Source organism: Lycorma delicatula, chromosome 3 (genome assembly GCF_047948215.1).
Source record: "Lycorma delicatula isolate Av1 chromosome 3, ASM4794821v1, whole genome shotgun sequence".
NCBI lineage: Eukaryota > Metazoa > Arthropoda > Insecta > Hemiptera > Fulgoridae > Lycorma > Lycorma delicatula.
The window spans coordinates 138,870,967-138,891,078 of record NC_134457.1 but is presented as its reverse complement, the minus strand read 5'-3'; the positions used below and the strand labels follow the sequence as shown (position 1 = coordinate 138,891,078).

The 20,112-nt window shown below is 32.8% G+C and overlaps 1 protein-coding gene across 2 annotated transcripts in view; it reads right to left on the bottom strand.

Annotated features, from left to right (window-relative positions):
* Positions 1 to 15,437: 15,437 nt before the first annotated feature.
* The window catches only part of LOC142322043 (uncharacterized), a 36,544-nt gene continuing 31,869 nt past the window's right edge, over positions 15,438 to 20,112 (bottom strand). For both annotated transcript variants that reach the window (XM_075360654.1, XM_075360653.1), the window contains exon 5: positions 15,438 to 16,254. In XM_075360654.1, the coding sequence (XP_075216769.1) occupies positions 15,784 to 16,254 (471 nt within the window). In that variant the 3' untranslated portion in view covers positions 15,438 to 15,783. The remainder of the gene's footprint in view (positions 16,255 to 20,112) is intronic.

The following is a 20,112-nucleotide window of genomic DNA, read 5'->3' as shown; positions in this document are numbered from 1 at the left end:
TTCGTTTCATGTTTATGTTTAAATTTTTTCCTATAGTTAGTTTTTTTCCTTGGATCTAATGCACTTTTTGTATGTATATAGAAGATAAATAAACAGTTTATTAAAAATTAGTTTAAATTAATTTTATGGATAAATTATAAATCACCCACAACCCGTCTAAAAAAATTGCTAGACATTACCATATTTCTTTCAGATGTAAAATATTTGCATCGAATAAATAAGCCTTGGTGTATTACATTTTGAATAAAAACTGTTTAAAGTTTTCCAATTTATTTCATAACCGTTTGATATTGATTTATCTTTGTGAAAGTTTAAAAAATAAACTATAAAATAAAATTCGTTCATTTCTTCTTGCAACCCTTTGGGCTAAACCCAAAGGGTGGTTGGTTGAAGTGCGATTGTCTTAACACAACTAGATGTATCTAGGGTTGGTCTAGTGATTAACGCGTCTTCCCATATCAGTTGATTTGGAAGTCGAGAGTTACAGCGTTCAAGTCCTAGTAAAGCCAGATATTTTTACAAGGATTTGAATACTAGATCGTGGATACCGGTGTTCTTTGGTGGTTGGGTTTCAATTAACCACACATCTCAGGAATGGTCGAACTGAGAATGTACAAGACTAACACTTCATTTACACTCATACATATCATCCTCTGAAGAATTATCTAAACGGTAGTTACCCGAGGCTAAACAGGAAAAGAAAGAAAAGGTTGGTCTAGTGGTGATCTCGTCATCGCAAATCAGTTGATTTCGAAGTCGAGAGTTCTAAGGTTCAATTCATACTAAAGGCAGCTACTGTTATACGAATTTGAATACTAGATCGTGGATACGGGTATGCTTTGGTGGTTGGTCGTCAATTAACCACCATATCAAAAATGGTAAGTCCTGAGATTGTACAAGACTACACTTCATTTACATTCATACATATCATTCTCATTAATTCTGTGAAGTATTACCTTAAGGTGGTTCTGGAGGCTAAACAGAAAAAAAGAGATAGTGCTAGTAGACACTGTGACTTTCTTTTATTCAGTAGTATTTCACGTTTTAGATAGTCAGCTATTTATTGTCACCTTTCATTTTTTGTTACTTTTTTATTAGCTCTGTCCAGACTTGACTGAACATTTAGAGTTATTTTCTTCTTAATTCTATTTAATTAATAAACACATCTTACCTCACACTACTCTTTTTATTTGAGCCATCTGCCAATCAAAAGGTTGTTCCCATACTAAACTTTTTCAACTCTTAGTTTTTTCTTCAAAGTTTACCTTCATGGGAGGTAAGCAGATTGTAGAATTGGGAGCTGAGTACCCTCAGTTAGAGGGTCAGGAAGATGTTGAGGCTGCTGTAAACTTGCTTTTTTAAGATCATTTTTTCCTGCTGAGTCAACGATTTGGACTGGTACCTCAAGTGATACTAATTTTCGTTTTGGCTGGCAGTGGACTGAGGAAACCAGACAGGTGTACAAAAAAAAGCCCTCTCATCTCATTACTCAGAGGCTGGAAAACCAAACGTCTCAATTTCTCAGGCCTTCATAGGTGTGGAGCAGCTTCTCTGTTAGCAAGTCTATGAAGACATCTTCCTCATGCAGATGGAGAATATAATTTTAAAGATATTGGCCATTCTATAAAGGAAATCACCTTACTGATACACAGAGATCAGCTTTCTGCACTGATGAATCTCATCTGGTCTCACTTTGAGAATGAGGAAAAACTGGAGAACTTAGGGTTGACAGTTATAGGATACAGTCAGGTTATTTAGTTATTTGGGCTTGAAAAGAGATAGTCTTATTGTGTTAGATAATGATCAATTGGTAAAAGAGAGTCTAAATCATTCTACATCACAGCTGGACAGGCCCTACTGACATAGAAATTCTTTTTTCTAACAGAAAGCTCAAATCAAAAATCCTGGTTTAGTAATAGACATTAATAAAATTGCTTATCAACTGAGTAACTTACAACACTCATCCAATAATGTTAAGACTTCTGCTATAATTCAATTAACACTACTGGATGAATTGAATGCTGGCATTTACATACTGAAGCATGACTTTATGCTGGTCTTTTTTGTCCCTGAAATATCTTACCCACACTTCATTCAGACAACAGTTATTTTCCAGAGTAGAAGTGCAGGTCCCTGATGCCAATTTCTCTTCCTGTGCTTGGTTAAATTTTATTAGGAAGCAAAGTCTTATCACTAGCACAAACTTATTTGGTGCGATACAATTTACTCAACTGCAATCCAAGGAAGATAGATTTGGAGATCTTACCATAAAAACCTTTCAATTAATTAAAATTATTTGGACAGAGAGGTTTGTTACCTTGTCAATAATGATCAAAGCTTGAGTCTTTCCTTGAAAAAGTTTTAGTATATCACACTTTTTTCTGCCACATATATACAGTGTGTGTATGATAAAAATAAAAGCTTGCTTACCTGAAGTAGACAGTTACTGTGCTGAGCATTATATTACTCTTTTCTCATAACATTAGACTCAATTTACAAATCAAGTATTCTGCAATAAAGCGAGTGTATTTAGCCATTTTCACAAATAGCAAACATTTTTTCCACAATTAAAATTTATTATTATTCTGTTTAAATACAGAGATATAATTTCTTTAAAAATATTTAGCATACTTATAAGTATTTCTTACTGTGTACAGTACAAAAACTAGTTATTTATACTTTTATTAATACGAGTAGATTCCTTTGATCAAGTGAGTCATAAAATGAATGACTACATTATACCTAATAAATGTTATCAAAATATTTCATTTGAGTAATATTTATATGCACTTGTAATGGGTATCAGTACTGTTGGTGATGTTTGTGGTAATAAACATTATCATAATAGGAAAATTATAATAATTTAATAATTGCTTGGTCATTTTATACATATTCAAAGAATATATAAGTAATTCTTTTTTCACATTATTGACTAATGTTTACTTTTCATTTTCAATAAATTATTTAATTCTCAGCATGTCCTGGTACAAATGGTATAGTTGTTTCTGTAATGTGTGGAATGTTAGTTAATGCTTTTTGTATTAATGATTTTGTATGTTTTTTGCTAGTGAATATTTTTTGACAATGGCAGAATTTAAATCCATAGTTAAGAATAAATAAATTTAAAAAAGATTAAAACAATGGTTTTCTTTTAAAACAAAATTGTTTTAAAAAGTAGAAAATAAGGATAATCAACATTTTCAACATTTGTAAAAAGAAAACCATTGTGTGCTCATAAAATATTATTTTGTCTAATCATTTTAATTTATATTCACATTTTTGCTTTTATTAATACTCACAGAACACATATTCAAAATTTTCAGTATTCTATTACTCTGTCTAATCATTTTAATTTGTTTACATTCTTACTTTTATGGATTCTCACAGAATACCTATTGAATTCTTCAGTAGTATTTAATGAGTGCACAGTGGTTTTCTTTTCACAAACGTTGAAGATTATTTTGATCACTGAAAAATTTTCTACTTTTTAGAGCAATTTTGTTTTAAAAATTGCTTTTCAATTTATTTATTTTTTACTTTTTAGTCTCCCGCTCGCATTTGTTGATTCAAATACCATCAATTCATTCACATTGGATAATTTTTTCTCTTTACTAATGCTGCGTAAAAAATCAACTCTCACCCGCTTCACCTTTTCATAACTACATTTTCTGTTGTGTTGCAGTTTCTTTTTGTTTTGTGTTCTTTGGTTTCATCGTTTGTTTCCACAAGAATCTTTACTATCCTCAGAAGAAAAAATATTTTGTTAAAATAACAAAAGACGGGATGACAAATTATTTTGTTATTGTAACAAAATTCGTTTACTTACTATAGCAAATCGTTTGTTGTTGTAACAAATTGGTAATGATAGGTTATATAACAAATCTATTTTGTTATCGTAAGAAATTCGTTTCGCTGCCACAACAAACCCTTTGTTACCGAAACATATGATTTGTTACCCATATGTAAATAAATAAATTTATTTTCACAATGTCCGCCATATTGGATTTAGAGATATTAAATAAGGTATATTATATTGTCATCAGAACCAAAGCAGTGTGCAAAATTTCAATTACTAAATTTGACCTATACAGGATTTCGAACATAAGATAATCATTGAAAAAGTTCCGTAGTCAAGCTCATGAAGTAGTTATGTATATGAATTTATAAAAAAAAGCTATAAACTTACTAAAATTAGAGAATGATAAACATTTAATGCACATTCAAAAATGTGAAGAAAAAACTGCTGCAGCTCGTGGGATTTAAAGATCGCAAGTTCAAAAACTACAAAAAAGAATAGCAGGACCTTAAATCTAAATCGCAGTCGTCGTTCTCATTCGGTACATAAAAAAATACATAAACAATGTTCGAAACTAGTTAGTGGGTTTGACAGTTTTGAGCAAGACACTGTAAAAACAGTTAATGAATTTCACGCAAAACATAATTAACTGCCAACTTTAAATAAATTACGTGAAGAACTTCAAAAGAGTACTCAATTTAAAGGTTCTTCAACTACACTAGTAGCTATATCCTGAAAGAGTTATGGTTTAAGTGATGTGAAACTGATAATAGGAAACTTTAGATTGAGAAAGAAATATAGTGGAAGGGGATAGAATATTTTTTAAAAAGGACCGATTACAGAAAAAGAAAATTCTTCAATTGTTTATTTGGACGAATCGTATATTTTAACATTCCATTCCACGACAAAATCACGGTCGGATGGTAGTGGTGCAGGAGTAAAAGTGCCAGTTAATAAGCATGATTGGTTAATTTACATTGGAGCATTGGGTTCATTCTGAACGCTATGTTAATTTGGAAAAGAGTTCAAAAAGTGATGAGTATTACGACAGCATCAACAAGATTTTCATGAAATGGGCGTCTTCCTCCCCTGTCAGTGGTTATCAATATTGCATTACAATTAACTTCTAGAGAAGAACCCTCTGAATTCAAATGGTAGAAAAATTTTCATGATTAATTGGCGAGAAAAGAACAATATTCCGTTTAATAAAGCAATGTTAAAACCACAATTATATGACATAGAAATTAAAAAATAAAGTACTATTTTGATGAACAAAAAACCACTGGCATCAGGTTCTGCAACTTCCATTTTCCTGATTTAAATCCAATCGAGATGGTATGTATGGTTGACTCTAAAATATATATTGGTAGTAATAACACAATGATAAATATTAAAAAAATAGCCGAGGAAAATGAATAAGGATGATTAAAAACCATATGTGAACATGTAAAAAAGCTGAAACCAAGTATAAGAACATGAAACTGCTAACCGATGAAATGACGGATAAATTTATCATACATCTAGACAGTGGTAGTGAAAGTGATTGTTCCAATGAAGACAGAGAAGATTATGATGAACTTGCTCACCAACTGGACATATAATGCAAATTTTAAGTAAGTGTTAATAATAGTATAAACAATCATTAAAAAAAAAGAATTTGATAATTCTAATTATTGAACAAAAAAGAACTGTTTATCTAATTTAGTGTAATTATGGTTTTAGGCACTAGTTTTATTTTTTTTTTTTGGTTTAAAAATATACCTAAATTAAAATTCTTGTTTTTGCAATATTTATTGAATTATTAATACTAATAACGTAACTAAAAGCAATTACTATTCAGTGTTCGATTGATTAGAAAGTTAATGCTTACTTTAATTTTTACACGACTGCCCAAAAAGGAATGTAATGGATTAGAGTGAATGTATGTAGTAGTAGCTTAACCGATTTAAGTATATGATGTATTGTAATACTTATGTTACTGGGAGTATTATAGGTTGTGTGTATATATATATATATTTTTTTTTTTTTTGTCTTCAGTCATTTTACGGGTTTGATGCATCTCTCCAAGATTCCCTATCTAGTGCTAGTCGTTTCATTTCAGTATACCCTCTACATCCTACATTCCTAACAATTTGTTTTACATATTCCAAACGTGGCCTGCCTACACAATTTTTTCCTTCTACCTGCCCTTCCAATATTAAAGCGACTATTCCAGGATGCCTTAGTATGTGGCCTATAAGTCTCTGTCTCTTCTTTAACTATATTTTTCCAAATGCTTCTTTCTTCATCTATTTGCCGCAATACCTCTTCATTTGTCCACCCATCTTATTTTTAACATACTCCTATAGCACCACATTTCAAAAGCTTCTTTTTCTTCTCAGATACTCCGATTGTCCAAGTTTCACTTCCATATAAAGCGACACACCAAACATATACTTTAAAAAATCTTTTCCTGATATTTAAATTAATTATTGATGTAAACAAATTATATTTCTTACAAAAGGCTCGTTTCGCTTGTGCTATTTGGCATTTTATATCGCTCCTGCTTCGTCCATCTTTACTAATTCTACTTCCCAAATAACAAAATTCTTCTACCTCCATAATCTTCCCTCCTCCTATATTCACATTCAGTGATCCATCTTTGTTATTTCTACTACATTTCATTACTTTTGTTTTGTTCTTGTTTATTTTCATGCAATAGTTCTTGCGTAGGACATCTATGCCGTTCATTTTTCTTCTAAATCCTTTTTACTCTCTGCTAGAATTACTATATCATCAGCAAATCGTAGCATCTTTATCTTTTCACCTTGTACTGTTACTCCGAATCTAAATTGTTCTTTAACATCAACTGCTAGTTCCATGTAAAGATTAAAAAGTAACGGAAATAGGGAACATCCTTGTCGGACTCCCTTTCTTATTACAGCTTCTTTCTTATGTTCTTCAATTATTACTGTTGCTGTTTGGTTCCTGTACATGATAGCAATTGTTCTTCTATCTCTGTATTTGAACCCTAATTTTTTTAAAATGCTGTACATTTTATTCCAGTCTACGTTATCGAATGCTTTTTCTAGGTCTATAAACGCCAAGTATGTTGGTTTGTTTTTCTTTAATCTTCCTTCTACTATTAATCTGAGGCCTAAAATTGTTTCCCTTGTCCCTATACTTTTCCTGAAACCAAATTGGTCTTCTCCTAACACTTCCTCCACTCTCCTCTCAATTCTTCTGTATAGAATTCTAGTTAAGATTTTTGATGCATGACTAGTTAAACTAATTGTTCTGTATTCTTCACATTTATCTGCCCCTGCTTTCTTTGGTATCATGACTATAACACTTTTTTTGAAATCTGAAGGAAATTCCCTTTTTCATAAATATTACACACCAGTTTGTATAATCTATCAATCGCTTCCTCACCTGCACTGCGCAGTAATTCTACCGGTATTCCGTCTATTCCAGGAGCCTTTCTGCCATTTAAATCTTTTAATGCTCTCTTAAATTCAGATCTCAGTATTGTTTCTCCCATTTCACCTTCTCAACTTCCTCTATAACACCATTTTCTAATTCATTTCCTCCTTGTAACTCTTCAATATATTCCACCCATCTATCGACTTTACCTTTCGTATTATATATTGGTGTACCATCTTTGTTTAACACATTATTAGATTTTAATTTATGTACCCCAAAATTTTCCTTAACTTTCCTGTATGCTCCGTATATTTTACCAATGTTCATTTCTCTTTCCACTTCTGAACACTTTTCTTTAATCCACTCTTCTTTCGCCAGTTTGCACTTCCTGTTTATAGCATTTCTTAGTTGCCGATAGTTCCTTTTACTTTCTTCATCACTAGCATTCTTATATTTTCTACGTTCATCCATCAGCTGCAATATATCGTCTGAAACCCAAGGTTTTCTACCAGTTCTCTTTATTCTGCCTAAGTTTGCTTCTGCTGATTTAAGAATTTCCTTTTTAGCATTCTCTCATTCTTTTTCTACATTTTCTACCTTATCTTTTTTACTCAGACCTCTTGCGATGTCCTCCTCAAAAATCTTCTTTACCTCCTCTTCCTCAAGCTTCTTTAAATTCCACAGATTCATCTGACACCTTTTCTTCACGTTTTTAAACCCCAATTTACATTTCATTATCACCAAATTATGGTCGCTATCAATGTCTGCTCCAGGGTAAGTTTTCCAGTCGATTTGATTTCTAAATCTTTGCTTAACCATGATATAATCTATCTGATACCTTGTAGTATCGCCTGGATTTTTCCAAGTGTATATTCTTCTATTATGATTTTTAAATTGGGTGTTGGCAATTACTAAATTATACTTAGTGTAAAAGCCCATGATTTGCCCAGCCCGTATTCATCCACTATATTTCCTTCCTTGCCTTTTCCAATCCTTGCATTCCAATCTCCAGCTATTATTAAATTTTCATCTCCTTTTACGTGTTTAATTGCTTCATCAATCTCTTCGTATACACACTCTACCTCATCATCATCATGGGCGCTTGTAGGCATATAGACGTTAACAATCGTTGTCGGTTTAGGTTTTGATTTTATCCTTATTACAATGATTCTATCGCTATGCGTCTTGAAATACTCCACTCTCCTCCCTATCTTCTTGTTCATCACGAAACCTACTCCTGCCTGCCCATTATTTGACGCTGAATTAATTACTCTAAAATCAACTGACCAAAAGTCGCCTTCCTCTTCCCACTGAACCTCACTAATTCCTACTATATCCACATTCATCCCATCCATTTCCCTTTTTAAATTTTCTAGCCTACCAACCTTTTTTAAACTTCTAACATTCCACGCTCCGACTCGCAGAATGTTATTTTTCAATCTTCTGGTGACCCCTTCCTTAGTAGTCCCCACCCAGAGATCTGAACGGGGGACTATTTTACCTCCGGAATATTTTACCAAGGAAGGCGCCTCCATTATTATTATGTGAAAATGCAGAGCCACATTTTCTTGGAAAAAAAACAGCTGTAGTTTTCCATTGCTTTCAGCTGCGCAGTACTCAGAGGACTGACTGATGTTGATATGGCCGTTTAAGTCATTGTGACTCACGCCCCTAACAACTACTGAAAGAGCTGCTGCCCTCTTTCAGGAACCATTCCTTAGTCTGACTCTCAACAGATACCTCTCCAATATGGTTGCACCTTCGGTCCAGCTACTCTGTATCCCTGAGCACTCAAGCCCCCTCACCAACGGCAAGGTCTCATGATTCATAGAGGAGGATATATATATTAAAAAAAAATTATACTATACAAAAAATTGTCACCCGCTTGCCCTTTAATTAACTTGTTTTTTAAAATTTATCCTTTTGTTTAAGACTGCTTTTTTTTTACAAATTTGTATTTGTAAGCTACATAAAAATAAACTGCTATGAATATTGCAGAACATAATTATGTAGAATAATACGAAAATATGAAGATAATTTATTCATTTGGGTGGCATAAATTCTGCAATACATTGAAGAATTTTTTCAAATAAATCTTTACGTGAAGTATAATTTCATATTATGTCCATTAGCACATAAGCGATGATTGTGTAGAACGCCTGTGTGAATTGAATAGCTGTTTGGTTATTGTGAATGTAACCAGTCAGTTTCAGTAGTTAATTAAAAAATAAAAATTAACAAATTAATGACAACAGTGAAATGATGAAGGCTTCAACTTGCATAAATGATTTCTAAGAATGGAAAATTCAAATACAGCCACTAATCTTTTCAAGATTAAATAATTTGTGTCAATTATTTTATATTTTGTTCCATATTTTATCTCTGTTAATGAAGAAATGTTATCTTTGAGGTTATCTTTAAGGTCAATATTATATTTATATTTAAGGGCATTTGCCCTTACACACACACACAACCAGACCCAGCAGTAGCTAGAAAATTGGTTGGAGAAAACAAACAATTATATTAATCTTTCATGGATGTAAATATCGACATCAAAATTAGTAATATTATTTGATATTTATAATAATTTGCTACGATATAAGTATTATTTTTGGTTTTTTAATTAAATATTATAAAATCAATAATTAACAACACAATTTAATTAATCTTTTACATTTTCAGTAGATATTTGTCCTCAATTAATGATGCATTAACATTTTGTTGCCACCATTTTAAAATCTGAGGCAATTATTTAAGACTGGAAATGTCTTATGGTTGCCTAGCTACTACACATAATCATACTGAACTTTACAAACTTGACTTATAAAATGAACAAAAGTTCATCACTTGTGATTCAGGGTATAGTTTATGGAGATGATTGCTCTTTAGAATTAAAAGTATTTTGCATATAAATTTTTATTCTTCCTAAACAACTTCCACATCTACTCTAATGTTTTTTAATAAATATGTGAATATGTAAAAAGGCATCACCCTAACCTCCAATGAGACAATTCTTTAAGAGCCAATTGACAACTCTTAAGAGTTACCGAAAATACACAAACATTGAGCAAATATCAACTGAAATTTTCATAAGTTATGGTTCTCTAACTTCTACGACAAGTGAATAAAAAGCAGTAATTTACAAGTCAAGTATAGTAAATACTGTTAAGTAATAAGTGAAAGAAATCAGTATTTTTGTATAGTGTATGATTTGTTCAGTACTTAATGATAAAATGATTCATTCTTGCAAACCTGTCTCAACACGTTTGTCAATTAAGTCATTATGTTATCATATTTGTTGTTTATTCCTGCAATTTGTTCTTGGACTTCTTCCTTTATTAAAATACATATTTAATACTAGAAATGTCTTAGTGACAGCAAAAGTAAAACATAATTTGATGTATGAATAACAAAAGCAGAATGCAATAGAGCTGCATTTGTTAATGCACTAAACAATATGATTGTTCTGAACAGATCGTTATAAGTGAAAATAGTTCTAGACAAAGAAAAGGCTTGGAATGAAATAAAGTGATTATGAAAAAAGTATTGGAGAAACTATTTCAACAAAAAAATAAAGAGGATTCTGAATAACTTAAAAACTAAAATAAAAAGAAAATGAAAAAAGGCAACAGGTAACAAAAATATAAAAGCATATTATTGAGAAACCAGAATAATATGAAAACTCTACTGTAAATAAAATACCAGGTGTGCTTGCTGTTGGGATTGCTACAAAACAAAAAGTTGGTGAATTAAGTGTGGCAGATGAAGAATCATCTCGGAGCACGTCTACTGAATTTACTAGTCAACGTTCAGTAAAGGAAGGAGCTATTCAAAAGGAAGAATAAGTATGAGACTGAAGAATTTGTTGCTTTATCTACAACTGACTTACAGCGACTGGTTCTTATTGAACTGCTAGGCTTGATCAGAACACACTAAAAACAAGAATTAAAAATGCAGCTTTTATAAAACAAAATTAGACATCAAAAGGAAATAACACACTCCAAACAGGAAGACAAACATTTTTCATTATCAGGTTATCTTGTCTTGAATTAAATTATTTTTACTGTATTGTGTTAAATAAAAGAAATATATAAGTTTTCCCTTAATACCTTTCTTGAAATTAAAAAATATACAAAAAAGAAAATTGACACTTGCACAAGTGTTAGTCCCATCACATACCTGATCATGCAGATCTCCACCATTCATAGGCTCCAATAAAAGAGCATACACCAGAGTGAATTTTCAATTCATTGTTGACCACCGCCTGGAGAAGGCCAACACGAAGACAGAAGTTTCCTGGCCGGTTTAACATGGGACCTCCTGGTGGATGTCAACACCCCCACTGGAGCAGCAGGCTCACAGTGTTCTCCAATTTTAATGGCATAGTGCATCATGAATTCTTGCCACAAGCTCACATGATCAATAAGGAGTATTACTTACAAGTTCAAAGCCGTTTGCATGAAGCAATTTGAAAAAACGCCCGGATTTGTAGCGAAACAATTCATGACTTTGCACCATGATTGCGCCTGCTCACACTTCATTGCTGGTTTGTCAATTTTTAGCCAAAAACAACACCGTAATGATACCCCAGCCGCCATACTCACCAGACATAGTCCTGTGTGACTTTTTTCTGTTACCAAAAATGAAGAGAAGCTTAAAGGGCCGTTATTTTACAAGCATAGATGAGATTAAAAGCGAATAGCTGAAAGATCTAAACACTATTCCAAAGATGGAGTTCCAGAAGTGTTTCGGGGATTGGAAAAAGTGCTGGCATAAGTGTATAGTATCTAATGGGTACTATTTTGAAGGGGATAACATTTTAATGTAGATGAATAATTAAAATTCTTCCCCAAAAACAAAAATTTTCATTACTTTTTGAACACACCTCATGTATATATAAATATATTCCTGAAAGAGGATCAATTTTAGAAATAAATATATATATTTTTTTTTTTTTTTGTCTTCAGTCATTTGACTGGTTTGATGCAGCTCTCCAAGATTCCCTATCTAGTGCTAGTCGTTTCATTTCAGTATACCCTCTAAATCCTACATCCCTAACAATTTGTTTTACATATTCCAAACGTGGCCTGCCTACACAATTTTTCCCTTCTACCTGTCCTTCCAAAATTAAAGCGACTATTCCAGGATGCCTTAGTATGTGGCCTATAAGTCTGTCTCTTCTTTTAACTATATTTTTCCAAATGCTTCTTTCTTCATCTATTTGCCGCAATACCTCCTCATTTGTCACTTTATCCACCCATCTGATTTTTAACATTCTCCTATAGCACCAAATTTCAAAAGCTTCTAACCTTTTCTTCTCAGATACTCCGATTGTCCAAGTTTCACTTCCATATAAAGCGACACTCCAAACATACACTTTCAAAAATCTTTTCCTGACATTTAAATTAATTTTTGATGTAAACAACTTATATTTCTTACTGAAGGCTCGTTTAGCTTGTGCTATTCGGCATTTTATATCGCTCCTGCTTCGTCCATCTTTAGTAATTCTACTTCCCAAATAACAAAATTCTTCTACCTCCATAATCTTTTCTCCTCCTATTTTCACATTCAGTGGTCCATCTTTGTTATTTCTACTACATTTCATTACTTTTGTTTTGTTCTTGTTTATTTTCATGCGATAGTTCTTGCGTAGGACTTCATCTATGCCGTTCATTGTTTCTTCTAAATCCTTTTTATTCTCGGCTAGAATTACTATATCATCAGCAAATCATAGCATCTTTATCTTTTCACGTTGTACTGTTACTCCGAATCTAAATTGTTCTTTAACATCATTAACTGCTAGTTCCATGTAAAGATTAAAAAGTAACGGAGATAGAGAACATCCTTGTCGGACTCCCTTTCTTATTATGGCTTCTTTCTTATGTTCTTCAATTGCTACTGTTGCTGTTTGGTTCCTGTACATGTTAGCAATTGTTCTTCTATCTCTGTATTTGAACCCTAATTTTTTTAAAATGCTGAACATTTTATTCCAGTCTACGTTATCGAATGCCTTTTCTAGGTCTATAAACGCCAAGTATGTTGGTTTGTTTTTCTTTAATCTTCCTTCTACTATTAATCTGAGGCCTAAAATTGCTTCCCTTGTCCCTATACTTTTCCTGAAACCAAATTGGTCTTCTCCTAACACTTCCTCCACTCTCCTCTCAGTTCTTCTGTATAGAATTCTAGTTAAGATTTTTGATGCATGACTAGTTAAACTAATTGTTCTGTATTCTTCACATTTATCTGCCCCTGCTTTCTTTGGTATCATAACTATAACACTTTTTTTGAAGTCTGACGGAAATTCCCCTTTTTCATAAATATTACACACCAGTTTGTATAATCTATCAATCGCCTCCTCCCCTGCACTGCGCAGTAATTCTACAGGTATTCCGTCTATTCCAGGAGCCTTTCTGCCATTTAAATCTTTTAATGCTCTCTTAAATTCAGATCTCAGTATTGTTTCTCCCATTTCATCCTCCTCAACTTCCTCTTCTTCCTCTATAAAACCATTTTCTAATTCATTTCCTCCGTATAACTCTTCAATATATTCCACCCATCTATCGACTTTACCTTTCGTATTATATATAGGTGTACCATCTTTGTTTAACACATTATTAGATTTTAATTTATGTACCCCAAAATTTTCCTTAACTTTCCTGTATGCTCCGTCTATTTTACCAATATTCATTTCTCTTTCCACTTCTGAACACTTTTCTTTAATCCACTCTTCTTTCGCCAGTTTGCAATTCCTGTTTATAGCATTTCTTAATTGCCGATAGTTCCTTTTACTTTCTTCATCACTAGCATTCTTATATTTTCTACGTTCATCCATCAGCTGCAATATATCGTCTGAAACCCAAGGTTTTCTACCAGTTCTCTTTATTCCGCCTAAGTTTGCTTCTGCTGATTTAAGAATTTCCTTTTTAACATTCTCCCATTCTTCTTCTACATTTTCTATCTTATCTTTTTTACTCAGACCTCTTGCGATGTCCTCCTCAAAAATCTTCTTTACCTCCTCTTCCTCAAGCTTCTCTAAATTCCACCGATTCATCTGACACCTTTTCTTCAGGTTTTTAAACCCAAATCTACATTTCATTATCACCAAATTATGGTCGCTATCAATGTCTGCTCCAGGGTAAGTTTTGCAGTCCACGAGTTGATTTCTAAATCTTTGCTTAACCATGATATAATCTATCTGATACCTTGCAGTATCGCCTGGCTTTTTCCAAGTGTATATTCTTCTATTATGATTTTTAAATTGGGTGTTGGCAATTACTAAATTATACTTCGTGCAAAACTCTATAAGTCGGTCCCCTCTTTCATTCCTTTTGCCCAGCCCGTATTCACCCACTATATTTCCTTCCTTGCCTTTTCCAATGCTTGCATTCCAATCTCAAACTATTATTAAATTTTCATCTACTTTTACGTGTTTAATTGCTTCATCAATCTCTTCGTATACACATTCTACCTCATCATCATCATGGGCGCTTGTAGGCATATAGACGTTAACAATCGTTGTCGGTTTAGGTTTTGAATTTATCCTTATTACTATGACTCTATCGCTATGCGTCTTGAAATACTCCACTCTCCTCCCTATTTTCTTGTTCATCACGAAACCTACTCCTGCCTGCCCATTATTTGACGCTGAGTTAATTACTCTAAAGTCACCCGACCAAAAGTCGCCTTCCTCTTCCCACCGAACCTCACTAATTCCTACTATATCCACGTTTACACTATCCATTTCCCTTTTTAAATTCTCTAGCCTACCAACCTTTTTTAAGCTTCTAACATTCCACGCTCCGACTCGTAGAATGTTATTTTTTACTTTTCTGGTGACCCCTTCCTTAGTAGTTCCCACCCGGAGATCCGAACGGGGGACTATTTTACCTCCGGAATATTTTACCAAGGAAGGCGCCTCCATTATTGCTTTTGAAAATGCAGAGCCACATTTTCTTGGAAAAAAAAACAGCTGTAGTTTTCCATTGCTTTCAGCTGCGCAGTACTTAGAGGACTGAGTGATGTTGATATGGCCGTTTAAGTCATTGTGACTTACGCCCCTAACAACTACTGAAAGAGCTGCTGCCCTCTTTCAGGAATCATTCCTTAGTCTGGCTCTCAACAGAAACCTCTCCGATATGGTTGCACCTTCGGTCCAGCTACTCTGTATCCCTGAGCACTCAAGCCCCCTCACCAACGGCAAGGTCTCATGATTCATAGAGGAGGTAAATATATATATATGTACAAATTATAGAGAAAAATTTAATCACTTGCATATTGAGACATTAAGTGCCAAGATTAAGTTGCTATTGTCCATCTCTGGAGTTATTTGTCTAGCTTCAAGCCAAACCATCACATTTAGCTATAAAATTTCACAATTAGTATCTTGTACATTTTTTTTAATAAAATTTTTATGAAAGTACAGTAATTTCAAACTCATAATAAAATCTTATTAGCTATTACTTAAAAAGTAATTACATAAATGAATAGTCAGAGATGAAAATTTAACATATTTTATGCAATGATGCAAGGCTAAATTACAATCAACAATTAATTATTAATCTTGATTCTGAACAAAGTTGTATAATTCAGTTGTTCATTTCTGTAAAACTATTAAGATCTGAATGGGAACTTTGTACTTCTGAATGAACGTTTTTAACAATTTCTGGGGTTTTATAATTTATATTTTCATTCTGAATAGCATTATCATGTGAAGTGTTATTCTGAATTTGATTATCCTTTATTGTACAATCACATGTTTCAGAAATAGACTTATCTGTTTCTATAACAGATAAACTAACATCTTTATTAATTTCTTCTGCACACAACTGTAAATTGCTTTCATTCGATACTGTAATATTAGTTGGAAATTCACAAGAACTTGAATCATTTTGTTGTGCTTCTTGCTGAACATTATCAACTTGTGAGACTGGATTTATTACAGTTTTATAGTTAATTGAATTATTCTGTTGTTGCTGAGCTTTCATCTTTTCCATTCTTCTCTGTTCAGCTATCAAGCGATTGCGCAACATTCTTTCACGTTGTTCTGTAGTAAGTCCCTATAAAAAAACACAAATAATTTTTTTATAATAAACAATAAGTGCACTTCTTTTTAAGGAACAAAATGTTGTTCAATGTTAATCAATGTGTTAACTAAGCAAATGACCTTTAAATAACACATAAACATCAGTAAATGACTGACTGACCAAGATAGGAGCATACTTGAAACAAAACAGTTAATATTTCGATTAATCTGTCTAATTACTGATTACTTGGGAAGTAGTTGGACGGGGGTTTCAAGAATACTCAGGAAAGATTTAACTTGATAATGAATAGACCAAAGAGACAGTGAAATCTCTTTAAAAAAAAACTTTTTTCTCATATATTTTCTCCATTAGCTAGTTGCTTCTCATTTTCTTTCAATCTTTCCTAAATGTTTGCAATCATTGTTATTTAAAGTCTGACATAAACAGCGACTTCTAATCTGCTCTCTTGCAATCCAGTATGAAGAGACTGTTATTTATATAACATAAATGAAATAACATTTAATTTATAGGAAATCTGTGTTACAGAAATGAAAATGAAAAAAAATAGTAAAATTTAATGTAAATTCACAATTAAAAAAAAAAAAATCTACAAATTATTTTTTAGATGTTCACATGAAGATCAGACACACCAAAAATCAGGTTGATATCTTTTGTTTGTTACCAAGAAATTAAAAGAAATAGCTAGGTTTAAAAAAATTCAAAAATTCATTTTAACCCTTTAAGCTTGAAATTTCAAAAAAATTAGAATTGGTTTTTACATAAACACATGAAAATTACACACAAAAAAAAATCAAGCTGATATCTTCACTTGTTACAGAGAAATTAAACAAACAATAAATTCCACTGTTACTTCATTTTACCCCTTAGTATGCAGTTACTATAAAAAGAATGTGTACGCAAGTTTTCATAAATTTATCTTCAGTAGTTTTTGCTTGGCATTATGAATTACTCATGGTTTGTTGTCTTTAATTTCAACAAGACCTCTATGGAAAGATTTCTTGGGAGCGACCTGAATGAGAAGTGCAGCACTGTAAAGGTTTATTTATTATTTACAAATTTTAATACATAATTTTTCATTTTATGAAAATTTATGTTTTATAAAATATCAACATAGCCTATGATATTTCGGATTACATAATGAAGTTACTGTTAAAATTTAATAGCAATTAGTTTAGCGGTTCTTGAGATTTCTGCTAACATACAAACAAACATTTATTTCCACTTTATACAGGGTGATTCAAAGTAACGGGAAATTTAAAAAAAGAAATAACATTAATGAAAAACTTTTTTTAGAAAATGAATTTTATTTCATGTAATTTTACAATATTAGTTTTTTTTTAAAGAGTACTTCTTCCAGGTGACCTCCTCTTCTATGTAAACACTCACGAAGTCTCTTCGTTAAATTGTTAATGGTTTGATGTAACATCTCAACTGTAATTTCCGCAATTGCTTCACGGATCTTTGCCTTCAGTTCTTCCGTTGTAGCAGGTCTACTGTGGAACACTTTGCTTTTAAGATGACCCCCACAAAAAGTAATCGCAAGCTGAGAGATCAGGCGACCTGGAAGGCCATCTAATGTCACCATTTCATGAAATGACACGTTGTCCAAACAATCTGCATACAGCTGCCATCGATATTCGTGCAGTATGTGACGTTGCTCCGTCTTGTTGAAACCAGGCTGTGTTAAGAATTAGTGGAAATCTCTTTTGTTGTTCCACAACAAAGGTTTTAAGCATGGCTACATAACGAGCCGACGTCACTGTAATCGCAAGACCATTGTCATCCTCAAAAAAATAAGGGCCTATAACATCGTAAGATGACGTAGCACACCACATGGTCACTTTCTGGCTGTGCAACGGACGCTGGTGTAGCTGCATAGGATTTTCTTGTGCCCAGTATCTGAAATTTTGCTTGTTAACAAATCCACTGAGGTGGAAATGCGCTTCATCTGACATCCGCAGTTCGTGAACAAACTCTTTGTTATCATTTATCTTCTGAAGCATTACATTACAGAATTGTGCTCGCACAACTGCATCGTTCGGTTTCAGTTCCTGGAGGATCTGCAACTTGTATGGATGGTATTGCAAGTCCTTCACTAACGTTCTTCGAACACTTGAACTATGAAATTGTAAAGATGATGAGAGACGACGGATTGACCAATGTGGACTTCGTGTGACAGCATCTTGTAAAGCTTGAACATTCTGTGGTGTACGGACGGTTCGCTCACGGCCTGGAGGTTTCTTTTTCATTTCCAAACCAGTTTCCTCAAAATTAGATATCTATGTTTTAATTGCATGTGCTGATGGAACACGGTCGTGCCATCCCAGATTAAAATGACGGCAAAATTCTCTATGCTCTCCCCCCTCCACACTGTCATTGTTTTTTTAAAACGCTTTGATAGCAAATGCACGTTGCGCACCACTCCAAGGACCCATGACAACTAAATGGCAGGTTAGAGAGGCTGGCGCCACTTATCAAGTGGTACCAATAGCCCACGGCTACCAACACAACTTTCAAAATTTCCCGTTTCTTTCAATCACCCTGTATAACAGAAAGATAGTAGCTTAATTTCCTTAATGATTCTAACAACAGTAAAACAGCTAATATTTTTGACTAAATTTTCTCAGAGAACGTTCTTTAGACAGTCAGCTATTTATCTGTCAGATATTAGAATCAAGATTATCAGGAGAAATTAATTTCTCATGATAAGTCTTATCATTAACTTTAAAACTAAAAGTGAGAATTTAAAAAAAAATAACTATTTCATTGTTATTTTCTTTTTACCTAAATAATAAAGAAGTACAATAATTATGCAGTAATATTCTTATATTTATAAACAACATTAAGATAATATAAATCCTGGTTTAGATGCACAGATGATTTCAGAACCAAAAATGTAATTACAAAATTAGGAAGATTTATATTTTGACTTCAAACAAGCTAGATTGAGTTGCTAATGACAATCATGTCTCATATTTACACCAGCTTCTAAAGAAACTAACCAACACCTTATACACCTTAATTATATACCATTTCAGCCCAGACCTACACATTTTCAATTAAATGGTATAGTGAATGCCACAAATTTGACTGTTTTTCAAAACATTCTGGAACTGGAGAGACTGGAACTCAAAGGCTTACTTTAATGAAATTTAAGGAATCTGCAAGGCCAAAAAATGTTCCCTTCCCCTAGCCTTTGACTGTCATTTGTAGATTTTCGTTTTTTTGCAAAAGAACTTGTCTTGAAATTTTAAGCTATAACATATTTTTAAACTTGATGGATGCCACAGAACATCAAAATAATATATCATATCCTTGCTTACTTCACTAGTTCACAGTCATACCACATCATGTTAGTCACTTTTACCAACAGTTGGTTATGTTTCCATTTGTATAATTTTTTTCCAGAATGACCCTCTTACTCTGTCATAACATACTGTTATTTCTAAAGTTTTATGTCTGAATAAAATCACAGGATAAATTTTTTTTTATGTGTCAGTAATTATAATAAAGATGATCAACAAAGGCTGAAAAGTTTCTGGATAAGAACCAGTTCATGGACTGTGGCTTTGCATTTTTTACTTTACTTGATATCCTAAAACTTTAAAATATTATAACAAGACCAGTATAGCGAACCTGAGTAACAGATTCCTATCAATTATTATTAAAGTAGTAGAAAATACAATAATTGGAGGAATCGAGAAAGGATATTGTAAAGAATGGGTCTGTTTAACAATCGTCCTTTATTATACTGCCCGCTGTCAAACAATGAACACCTGATGTACTGTGAAAAGGGATCGGGTTTGAAGTTCATGGGAACAAAAGCCTCGGTCTTTGTTCTCATGCTTCAACTTGGGTCCAGTCCAGGAG